This window comes from Chiloscyllium punctatum, chromosome 17 (genome assembly GCF_047496795.1).
Source record: "Chiloscyllium punctatum isolate Juve2018m chromosome 17, sChiPun1.3, whole genome shotgun sequence".
In the NCBI taxonomy this organism is placed as follows: Eukaryota; Metazoa; Chordata; class Chondrichthyes; order Orectolobiformes; family Hemiscylliidae; genus Chiloscyllium; species Chiloscyllium punctatum.
This window is the reverse complement of record NC_092755.1, coordinates 84861144-84874192: the sequence shown is the minus strand read 5'-3', so window position 1 is coordinate 84874192 and position 13049 is coordinate 84861144. Positions and strand designations below refer to the sequence as shown.

Sequence of the window (13049 nt, the reverse complement as noted above, 5' to 3'; positions counted from 1 at the left end):
AACACTATGCAACCCAAGACAATAAAAAGATTGGTCGTGTGACCTGAAAGAACATACATCCCTCTTTCTACATGATTAAAATTGTACATTACCTTTCGGTCCATGTCTTTCTTGCCCACTGCTGATTGCAATGCGTGCAGGAGTGCATCTACCAAGCCCTCGCATTCCCGGAGTCTTCTACGGGCATCACTTCCATCGGAACTAACATTTCTACCAAGTGAAAGAAAAGTAACAGAATTGGAACAAAAAGCCTTCCTTACACATCCAAGAAGGTTAAAACACTGCCAATTTTTCAACCCTTGCATTTAAATACGTTTGAATAATAGACCTGAAAATAGTCAGGTTTGCAAACTTCATTCCATCCTTTCATTACTGGAAACAATTACTACAACAGCTACAAAGTCAGAACATTTGGTCAAAAAAGGCAAAGAAGGTATAAACAGTACATATGAGTTCTCAAGTAATGAAATTCTACAGGAGTATAATCATTAAACAAAGATATCAGTACAATTTGCAGCAGTGCTTTCTGTTCAAATGTACAATTGCTGAAGAAATGGTTCAGCTCTTCAGCTGTTGGTCCTTTTTTTTTGATTTGCTGAGAAAGGAGAGCTAATTCAATGATTTCCCCAGCTGGTATGTAGTAGCACTGACATAACCATCTCAAACTTTTTATTGCAAAAGGTGCAGTTGTAATACTCTAACAAGGTAACGTTGCTAATTCCAGTTGGAATTGGAGAAAATCAATTTCATCCAGAGCAATGGTGTAACACAAATAGTCCCAGTAATGCAGAGAGCATAGAAAAGGTTTGATTGTCATTCTCGACTTCTACTGAGATATTAGTGTGCAGGATTCAGGTAAGAATAGGCTGGGGCATGGTTGCAGTGAACGTCCCAAAGCCAGCATTGGCCAAATGGAAAGTTATTGGGAAACACTTCAGATCAAGCCATCACTAAATGTTCACTAAGAAAATCTCAACTCTAATTGAAAATGTACTTCATGAGACATATATGCCTGTAACTATGGGAATGAAAGCTTGAAATTTGTATTTAAAGTAGTCCAGAAAAACCAGAAATAAAAATCTCAGAAGTAATGCTGTTAAACAGCTAAGTTCCTTGTTCTCCAAGTACCAGTTTATTTCCCTTTTATAACTATTTATGGAATCAACTTTTCAGGCAAAGCATTCCAGATAAGAATTAACCTGAAAAAAAAAATTCTCCCTGCTCCTTTTTTTTGGCTTGATTTTTCATTTAAGAATTCATGATATTGACATACTCAACTGCAGGAATAGTTCTTTTATCCGTCAATTTTATAAAATCTTACAAAGAAAACATGTACTGAATCACCCCTTAATCTGTTTTAGCAGAACTGCCGTAACTGTTCCAGCACAGTACAGTACAGGCCCTTCAGCCTATAATGCCATGCCGAGCATTTATCCTAATCTAAGATCAACCTAACCTGTGCACCCATCAATTTACTGCTGTCCATGTGCTCGTCCAGCAGTCCCTTAAATGTCCCTAATGTCTGACTCTACTACCACCGCTGGCAGTGCATTCCACCACTCTCTGTGTAAATGACCTACTTCTGACATCTCCCTTATACCTTTCTCCAATCACCTTAAAATTATGATCCCTCGTAACAGCCATTTCTGCCCTGGGCCAAGGTCTCTGGCTATCTAGGCAAAAGTGAGGACTGCAGATGCTGGAGATCAGAGTCAAGATTAGAGTGGTGCTGGAAAATCACAGGTCAGGCAGCATCCGAGGAGCAGCAATATTGACATTTTGGGCAGGAGCCCTTCATCAGGGATGAACAAACTTGAACATCTCTGGCTATCTGCTCTACTGATGCCTCTCATTATCTTGTACACCTCTATCAAGTCACCTTTCTTTCTTCTTCTCTCCAGTGTGAAAAGTCCTATCTCACCTAAGAAGAGACAAGCCCTCCAATCCAGGCAACATTCTGGTAAATCTCCTCTGCATGCTCTCTAAAGGATCAACATCCTTCCTATAATGAGCGGACCAGAACTGGACACAATATTCCAAGTGTGGTCGAATCAGGGCTGAGAGAGCTGCACCATTATGTTGCAGCTCCTAAACTCGATACCCAGTTAACGAAAGCCAAAACACTATAGACCTTCTTAACAACCCTAATCAACTTGGCTGGCAATTTTGAGGGATGTATGAGGACACCAAGATCCCGATGTTCCTACACACTGCCAAGAATCCGGTCTTTAATCCTGGATTCAGCATTTAAATTCAACCTTCCAAAATGAATCACGTCGTATTTATCCAGGTTGAACTCCATCTGCCAGTTCTGCATCCTGTCAACACCCTGTTGTAGCCTGCAACAGCCCTCAATACTATCCACTACATCACCAACCTTTGTGTCATTGGCAAAATTACCAAACCACCCTTCACTTCTTCATCCAAGTCACTTATAAAAACTCAAAGAGCAGAGGCTCAAGGATAGATCCCTGAAGGACATCACTGGTCACTGACCTCCAGTCGGAATATTTTCCATCCACTACTACTTGCTGTCTTTTCGGCCAGCCAATTCTGTATCCAGACAGCCAAATTTCCCTGTATCCCATACCTCCTATCTTTCTGAATGAGCCTACCAGGGGAACGTTATCAAATGCCTTACTGAAATCCACATACACCACATCCACTGCTCAACTTTCATCAAATTATTTCAACACATCCTTAAAGAACTCAATAAGGTTTGTGGGGCAAAACCTGCCCTCACAAAGCTATACTGACTATCTTTAGTCAAACTATGTTATTCCAAATAGTCAAAGATCCTATCTCTCAGAATCCTTTCCTTACTTTCCTTACTTACTGCAAACGCAAGACTGACTGGTCTGTAATTCCAGGGATTTCCCTACTCCCTTTCTGTACTCATAATTGAAGTCCTTTAGGCCTGATTACATCCTAGAAACCAACCGCTACCATTCCTAACGCCATAAGATCTTTTTTTAACTCTTGCATCTGGGTGGAACATTCTTCAAAGAGACGGTGCAGACTCGATGGGCTGAATGGCCACTATCTGCTCTATAGAGATTCTATGATAATTGTAAAGTCGCGTTCGTACACTCTGATTCCTCAAAATCACCTCAGTGCAATACCAACTAGTTCCATTGCATATAAATGTACTTGTCACATTTTCCATTTATCATGAATGCCCAAATGACAAGTCTGATTAGTTCCACACAGTTTTATGGTTGAGACTCATAATACAGGAACCACATTGAGAATACTAATTGCTTCATAGGAACTATTAAAAATGTTCATTATCTGGGATCTAAAATAAGGTGAGGGACTTCCTTTCCTCAAACTCCAAAGTCTGATCAACAGCAATATATTACCTAATACTACTGGAGAATTGGATTCAACTGTCAATAGCTTGGTCAAGAATCCAATGCTTTGGCATTACAGCTACTCAGCTGGTTAGCTTTGTTACATCTCAGGATAGGTTTGACTCCAAAATTCTGAGACAAAAAGCTACTGATGTGACTCCTCTCAGCTGGAAAGGATACAGCATTGACAGTGATCTGGGAAGAGGTCAACAGATGAACCTTCAGTTTGAGAATAATTTGCAGGGGTCCCAAGTAGATTGTAGAAAATGACAAAATAAACTGAAAACAAGTACTGTTTTGTAGAAGCTGCAAGGAAAGCTGCTCGTTCCAACTTTATGTCCTCTTCGTTCATACAGTGACTCCATTGTTCCTAACACAAGGCCTTTGTATAATTTATGCATATAAATGCTCACTGCCTAACAATCAGTGACCTCAAATATTTGCTTTTAGCAGTATGAAGTAACGTTGATTCACTTTCGCTTCCAGCACTTCGGCCCCAGGCCAAATATGTGTTACATTTCTGAGATTCGCCGAGAGAGATCCCATAGTAGAGATACAGATAGCGTCAAATAGGCTCCCGACATAATACTAACCTTCAAGCTGTTCTCATCTTTGTCCTAGTATGACTTTACACCCACTTGTATGTTGTGCAAACAGAATGGATTTAGGGCATTAGATTTAAACTTCCTTCAAAAAGAAGATAAAATGTCCAATCAAGAATTGCAAATGGTTATAATCCTGATCCATGATAACTATTTTCTTAAATCCTCAAGGCCTTCAATATTTGAACTTCATAATTTTTCCTGCAAACCCTGTTCATTTTCACAAAATCAACAACGATGTTGGCACAGTGTTTATTTTTTTGGAAGTTGGGTTTGTAGGATGCATCCCGATAAAGAAACTTGGTGTGTACAGAACCACATTCTTGTTCTATTCTTCTCTTGTTATTATCTGAACCAGAACAACAACAATCACATTCCTGTGATGGAAATTAGTGTCATATTTTTTGACTTAACCATAATCAACACCACACTGGGGCAACCTTACTTAGAATGCATATGGATATCAGTCTTAAGACAGAAGTCTCAGTAATTTGATAAATAACTGGATGAGTAAATGTGTAACTATATACTTGTAATAAGCCGTCCTGGAAGACAATATCCAGTCCTGCAACACCTATAATATAATATAATTTGCCTCAAAATTCCAGGTATTCTACAAGTGAACTCTGGCACTCCAGATGTCACAATTTTTATTCATATAGCTAAATGAGTTACAGACTTTATTGAAATCATTTTTCTATGCACTTCCAAAATGGACCTCAATCATCAGCCTATGTCAATTATTAAAGAATAAATCTTACAGGCAGTTGGAAGTTCCTTCATGAATTCGTCACAGCCAACTTAACATTAGCAAGAACAATTTGCCAAAACATGGCAACTTATTCACACTCACTGAAGTGGGGGAGGGGTAATAATAAATGCTTGTGCCCTATCAGGGCCAGTCTGTTTCCAACCTCATTACACTGTCACCACAGAATCCTTCACTACCAACATCCTGAGGGCTTGCCATTGACCAGAAACTCAACTGGACTTGCCACATAAACACAGTGGCTACAACAGCAGGTCGGAGGAATACTGCAGTGAATAACACCCCTCCTGACTCCCCAAAACCTGCCCACCATCTACAAGACTCAAGTCAGGAGTGTGATGGAAGCCTCCCCACTTGCCGAGATGAGTGCAGCTCCAACACCATTCAAGAAGCTTGACAGCATCCAGGACAAAGCAGCCCTTGATTGGCACTCCCTCCACAGCAGTTTGTACTGATACAAGATGCACTACAGAAATTCAACGAAGATCCTTAAACTGCTACTTCCAAACCCATGACCCACTTTCATCAAGGAGGACAAGGGCAGCAGGTACATGGGAACAGCATCACCTACAAGTTCCTTTCTACGCCACTCACCATCCTGACTTGAAAATATCACCGTTCCTTCACTATCGCTACGTCAAAATCCTGGAATTCCATCTACAAGGGCACTGTGGGTCAGCCTACAACATGTGGACTACAGCAGATCAGAAGTCAGTTCACAACGACCTACTCAAGAACAATTAGAGATGGGTAATAAATGCTGGCCGGCCAGCAATGCCCACATCTTATTAGTAAATAAGAAAAAGCTGTTATTGTGATCACATGTTCCAATTATTTTCAACATGAACAGTTTTCTAATCCTCTGGCATGACATCTGCATCTAGTGAACTGTGGAAAATGACGGTCCAAGGATCTGCTATTTTCTCCCTGATTTCATCTGACCCAAGTAATTTATCCATATTCAAGGATACAAATCTCCATAATACTTCTTTTTCCCCATTGGTGATTATGTCCAATAGCTCAAACTCTTCCTCCTTAACTGCAACTACTGCAATGCACTGCACTACACCCCCAACCTTGTTCCTCATCCCCCTTCAACTTTAATCAACCAATAGCAAAGTATTTATTAACTAAACACATGCACACACTCTGCCTGTACACACCCTTTTGGTCTTTTCTGGGCCCTATTCTTTCCTTAGTCATTCTCTGACTCAATGTCTAGATAAAATTTTTGTTCTCCTTAATTGTATTTTGCTATATTCTTTCATTCTCTCTCTATTCTTGCCCAATTTCCTTTTTGACCTTGCCATTATATACTCCCCTCAGCTTCCTGCAGTACTGAATTCCTGGTACCGGATGTAAGCTTCCTCTGCCCGCTTCTTGAAATCTTGGGGATTCAGCATTTAGCTACCTCACCCTTTTCTTTTGTGGAAAAGTATTCTGAACTCTTTGAACCTTGCCCTCTAATTCCTCCTCTAGAGTAGAGTAGTGCTGGAAAAGCACAGCGGGTCAGGCAGCATCCGAGGAGCAGGAAAATCGACGTTTCGGGCAAAAAAAAAAAAGAGACCTTGGAGTGCAGGTTCCTAGCTCCTTGAAAGTGGCATCACAGGTAGATAGGATAGTGAAGGTGGCATTTGGTACGCTTTCCTTTATTGGTCAGAGTATGGAGTACAGGCGTTGGGAGGTCATGTTGCGGCTGTACAGGACATTAGTTAGGCCACTGTTGGAATACTGCACGCAATTCTGGTCTCCTTCCTATCGGAAAGATGTTGTGAAACTTGAAAGGGTTCAGAAAAGATTTACAAGGATGTTGCCAGGGTTGGAGGATTTGAGTTGGAGGGAGAGGTTGAATGGGGTGGGGCTGTTTTCCCTGGAGCATCAGAGGCTGAGGGGTGACCATATAGAGGTTTATAGAATCATGAGGGGCATGGATTGAATAAATAGACAAAGACTTTTCCCTGGGGTGGGGGAGTCCAGAACTAGAGGGCATAGGTTTAGGTTGAGAGGGGAAAGATATATAAGAGACCGAAGGGACAACATTTTCATGTAGTGGGTGGTATGTGTATGGAATGAGCTGCCAGAGAACGTGGAGGAGGTTGGTACAATTGCAACATTTAAAAGGCATCTGGATGGGTATATGAATATGAAGGGATTGGAGGCATATGGGCTGGGTGCTGGCAGGTGGGACTAGATTGGATTGGGATATCTGGTCGACATGGGCAAGTTGGACCGAGAGGTCTGTTTTGTGCGACACATCTCTATAACTCTTTAAAGAAGGGTAAACATTCCATTAGTCTCCATGATTAATTGCTGCACCAATATACTAGCTTTCTGTTAAATGTACAAATACCTCCAATTGTGTTGCGGCTTTCATTTAAATAATTTCTCCCTTCTGAAACTAACAACTTCACATTTTCCCACATTATTCACTATTTGCCAACTTTATCTTTCAATATCTGTCTGTAATGTGTTCAGACAAGAACCTAAGAAATAGGAGCAGGTGTAGGCCATTGGCCCATCAAGCCTGCTCCGCCATTCATGATGATCAAGGCTGATCTTGTCATGGACTCAGCTCCACTTACCCACCTGCTCACCATAACTCTTAATTCCCTTACTGTACAAAAATCTACTTTTGCTTTAAAACATCAAATGAAGTGGCTTCAACTGCTTCATCGGGCAGGGAATTCCATGGATCCACAACTCCTTGGGTGAAGTAGTCCCTCTTCAACTCTGCCGAAATCTGCTCTCCCTAACTTTGAGGCTCTGCTCCACATTCTAATTTCACTTGCCAGTGGAAACAACCTTCCCATCTATCCCATTCATAATTTTTTGTGGTTTGTAGAAGACCCTGCTCTCATTTTCTAAATTCCAATGTATAGTCCCAGATTACTCAATCTCTCCTTTTAAACCAACTCCCTCAATTCCAGAATCAACCAAGTGAACCTTCTCTGCTACCCTTCCAATGTCGGCCCATCCTGTCTTAAGGAAGGAGATCAAAAGTGTACACAGTATTCCAGGTATCCCTCCCGCAACTTGCCTTTCTAACTACTTCTGTGTCATCTGCAAATTTGGCTACACTACATTTGCTTCCTTCCTCCAAGACATTTATATAGCGACAGGCCCAGCACTGATCCCTGTGAAACCCAATTGGTTACAGGTTACCAACGTTATCGTACTCATTGTTTTCTAAATATTAGTCAATTCTCTAGCCACGCCAATATATTACCTCCAACACTATCTTATCCTTTTGTTACCTTGTCATACAATACTTAACTTTACTGTCATTTCATTGTTCCCCATAATATCTCCTCAGATTCATGTTCTAAGTGGCTTATGTTCATTTTACTCCTTTCTTCCTTTTCTTTGTCAGATTAAAAAAAAATCTCTTATTGCCAGTTTTTATATTGCTCACTAGTTTGCCCTCAGGTTCACTTTTACTGTGGTACTTTTGAGTTTTTGTTTACTGTATTCTGAAATTATCCCAATTTTTAGGGCTACCACTGACTTCTGCCTCCTTATTTGGTTTTTCTTTCAGCTTAATACTCTCCTTAACTTCCTTGGTCAGTCATGGTTAGTTAATCCTTCTCTGAACAGTCTTTCCTCCTCACTGGGGTTGAATTTTGCTGAGAGTCATGTATGACCTCCCTAAATGTCTCCCATTGCTTGCTTCCTGTCTTTCCTGCCTATCTGTTATGTCTTTAGCTAACTCTATCCTCATTTCAACATAATTCCATTTAAATTAAACACCGTTGTTCTCACACTTAAACTGAATATTAAATGCGACCATGTTATGATTACTACTTCTGAGGAGATCTTTTACTGAGGTCATTTATTAAACCTGCCTCATCACCCAACACCAGTTTCAGAATGTCCCGTTCATGTTATTGTTCTTTAATATAGTCAGGAGTTTTTTTGACAGAATGGGAAAGAGGTGCATATCTGTTCTGTATATAATTGGATGCGTGTTGCCCCTTTAAGATAGAAGGTCAGATAACCGAGAAGCATGAGCTAAGTCGGCAGCCTAAGATCGACTGTGGAGCTGAAATAATTTATTCCCTGTTCAGGTTTACCTTCTGTCTACCTAGCATTGTATTTCTGGTTCTAGTTAACCCCAAATACTACAACATCTTTCACACCCCCTCATCCCTGTATGACGTATGCAGGTGGATAGCTGATTTTCTTTCCTTCATTTCCCCACACAGCATACAAAACAACTTGATACCGTACATGATTCTAAAACATTTCTGCACAAGTTATACATGTAGTTCATAAAAAATCTTGTATACCAAGGTACAGCTGTTTTATAATATCTTAGGAACGCAAAATGTGCTGAAACAATTAAGCTAAATACAACAAGATTTTCAACGAATGGAGAAACATGGCAACATCAAATCCAGAGGAATACCCTCCAGATGGCAACAGCAGTGCTCTTGGAGCTTTACCTCAGTAGGCTGTGCAAAGAAGGAAAAATAATCTTAAAATACTAACAGCACATGAAGAACACTGATGATGGATGCACAATCCAGTGAATGAAGTGGTCACTCAGAGCAAATTGCTGAGAAACACTTCTTTCCATGAGTTTTCTGGAGGTCTGGAGCTTAGTGAAAACTTAGTAATAGCTGTCACCTCCTATCTTAATCACCAAGACTTAAAATATATTTGGACTTTATGGAATGTTATAACTATAAGATTGGAACCAAATTGGTTTTGCTTCTCATCTATACTGTATTGTGAAATATTTCCAGCTGTACAGTGCGAATAAATAGTTATGTTACTAATTTATTTTGCTTAAAAATGTAGTTAATGTGACAATTTAAGCATGGTATAAAAACATTGTTATGCACCTTGGTTTGGCTGCAACTGAGCTCCTATTTCATTTATTGCACAAATCCAAAATCTGAGGTGCTTTAGCTGGCTGGACTTTAATATAATGTGTTCAGTCCACCATGACAAATGGAACAAGATCAGATTTTGCAGGCTGTATTTCATGATAGCACAGACTTGAGAAATATGCAACACTCCCTTTTATTACTCTGTCATACAAGTATGCTTTTGTTTGATTGCTCCTGAACTGAATCAGCACCATTCATTTTAGTTTAAAAAAGATTCACAGCAGCATAATTGATTCATTGAAAGGAATAGCACTAGATTTATTCAACAGTTTACCTTCAACTTGGCTGGAAAATCAGATTTTTTTTTTGTACTAATCTTGTGAATGGTTTCTTCCCTTTCCTCAACTTCACAGCTAACACACATTATTTTCTAGCCAAAAGGAAATACTTCTTCTCAGATTCTGCTACTACAGCTCTATAGTAGACATGAAGGAATTTTTAAAAAGTCATTCACCATTTGGTTGCCTTAAATATCTTGTGTACAGTTAAAGACATATACTGCTATACAGTAGAGACCACCTCATACTGCAAGATGCGCAACAATTCAATCAAAAGCACAGTTGATGGAAAACAGGTGGAAATGAAGCTCAAACATGTTATAATAGTTTACAAGAGTATAAATGAATTAAATGCACAATATTTACCAAAGCTAATATACAGTATTAGGAACATCTGTTGTGCATTTGAGTGTTTGCTATACGTGGACATAAATGTGAACATCTGGTTTGAACATCAGATTAAATCAGACACCCTTTGTGAAAATATTGGTAAATTATTTTATGCAGGTGCCATTTGCAATTTACCACTTTACAAAGTAGCAGTCACTCTGCCTCCATAGTGGGCATAAAGCAAGATTTCTATGAAGGAGTATGCAGAAATACAGCTAACACCAGACTTTATTAGTCAAGGTCAATAAAGCAAAGTCATCCATGAAATGCATAAAAGCTTCATTAAACAATAAACCATTGAATAAGATTGTGATCTGATCTTATCTTTATCATAAGTAATAATTACTAACAATACCATGCATTGAATCAAACATGTTTTGAGGGAAGCCCAGCAATCGATCATGTGTGAATGTTGTGAACCAAGCTGAATACCGCTGTGTAACTGTAGTAATTAGTGCACAATTGTGAACTTCAGCAAGACCAAATAAGACTGTCTCAGTTAGCAGAACATCGCACCATAGTACATGACAGAGCTCACCATCCAATAGCAGAACTGTCAAACTTGAACCTTCTGAAGGAAAAGCGTGTAAAGATTGTATTACTTTGGAGGGAAAACTTTGCAAAGACATCTTTGTGAGATAGACTTGAGTTATTCTAAGATTTGTGATTTATTAAATTATGAAACAAATGTACCTAAGCTCGTATTCAAACAGTAATACATATGACAAAAGCTAAAAGTCAAACTGAGCTAAAGTTCTGCCATCTGATTTCAAGATTTTTTAATGCCACACTACCTCTGAAAAAAAATTAGGACATCTTTCTTATCTTCCCTCTCCCTACTTACTGGGGTATGGCAGTCCCACAAACATCACTATCCTCAATAATAGCCTCAATAAAGGGAGAGGCGAGCCAGTCAGTGCAAAAGGTAAGGTTGAAGCATTTAGAACTATGTTCAGCCAAAAGTCCTGAGTGGATAATCTATCTTAGCATCTTCCAGAGTTCCTCAGTATCACAGATGACAGCCCTCAGGAAATTTGATTCACTTTGCATAATATCAAGAAACAGTTTGAGGTATTCGGGACTGCAAAGGCTGTGGGATCGATGTTTCAGCATTAGTACTGAAGACTTGTGCAACACCCCTTACCAAGCTGCTCCACTACAGCGACAACACTGACATTTACCTTACAATGTGGAAAATCACCTGTTCACAAAGTTCAGGACAAAGCCAACCAAGCCAATTACTGCCCCCTCACACTACACTTGATCATCAGGCAAATGATGGCAAGTGTCATTAACAGTGCTATAAAGCAGCACTTGTTTAGAAATAACTTGCTTACTGACACCCAGTTTGAGTTCTTCGAGGGCAACTCTGTTCCTGAGGTCATTAAAGCCTTAGTTCAAACACAGACAAAACAGCTGAACTCTAGAGAGAGTTATAAGATCTCAAAAGCATGCCACACAAACGCTAGGAATTCTGTATTTGATTAACATGGCAGCCAATTTGCACACAAAAAGCTGCCAAAACCAAAGATGAACGATTAATTTCTCTTTTCTGGTCGTGGTAGAGGAATATATTGTTGGCTGGTAGACTATGAGCAGCCCATGGCTTTCCTTCAAGAAGAGCCATAAGATCCATACATGAACAAAAATATTGTGAACATCTGGTTTGAAACATCACATTAGACATCTTCTGCAAAAATATTGGTAAATGACTTTATGCAGGTGCCATTTGCAACTAATCACTTTACAAAATGGTAGCAACTCATGTTTGTCATGTTTTGACTTGGCAGTTGGGTTTAATGCTTCCTAAAATAGAGCATTTGAAGCAGTGCAATGCCACCTGAAACTTTTCCTTTAATCCTGTTGCAGTGTGAGCTATTTATTAAAACTATCTTACTCCAAAGCTAAAGTGTTAACAACTAAGCCACGTTTAACACTGAAACAGAATCAAACTCAAGAGCAATGCAGAACAAAATGCTTTCAAAAAACAAAATTCACCTTAGACATCCAGATGTGTTTTTGAAGACTGTTGTCCATTCAGCATCACGTGGCTTAGAATCCTCATTGGGCTCATTCTCCCACCCCGAATGAGGAATAATGACCTCATTTGTTAGAGTCTGAAGGCCATGATTGATAATCACAATTTTCAGTGGTTCATATGATGATAAATTCCACAATGTACCTACAGAAAGAAAAGTGAAGACATCTTGACAGCAAAAAGATGACACACTATTTAAAGCCATCACTTAAAAGGTTCACAAGTCGACTTGAAATTAATGCATCAAGTGAAACCAGGAATATTTCAGCAAATCTTGTACACTATAACAAACCAAAACACTAATCTACGTAATTGCAGAGGCTTGCTGTCAACAAACCAGAATAATATGCTAAAGACATATTTTTCGCAAGAACTATCCAAGTCATCCCATTCCCGACCTTTCCCTATACTTCAAAGAATCACACGCTGACTTAAAAGCCCATGTTACCCAGCTCTGAATTTCTAAGCTTGACATTTATTCAACCTGACTACATTAGCTGTACAGATACATGCTTCCAAAACTTTTACTATGAGCATGTATTCCCTTGCTACTGTCACTAGACTTGCCCTTCCTCTCCAACTGCTTCTCAGAGATACCCTTTTTACAAAGCTTTCTGTAGGAGTTGTAGAGTGGCTCATATGCATAATTTAAAAACAATTGAAAAAGAATGTCTGAGCTGACAGATATATCAAACTCTAATGATCACAACCTTAATATTTAATACAT

The 13049-nt window shown here is 39.4% G+C and overlaps 1 protein-coding gene across 12 annotated transcripts in view; it reads right to left on the bottom strand.

The window, feature by feature from the left end:
• arvcfb (ARVCF delta catenin family member b) overlaps window positions 1-13049 on the bottom strand; it is a 303746-nt gene that overhangs the window by 61884 nt on the left and 228813 nt on the right. For all 12 annotated transcript variants that reach the window (XM_072587755.1, XM_072587754.1, XM_072587759.1 and 9 more), the window contains 2 exons: window positions 12283-12466; window positions 93-210 (listed from right to left, as the gene is read on the bottom strand). In XM_072587755.1, the coding sequence (XP_072443856.1) occupies window positions 93-210; window positions 12283-12466 (302 nt within the window). The remainder of the gene's footprint in view (window positions 1-92; window positions 211-12282; window positions 12467-13049) is intronic.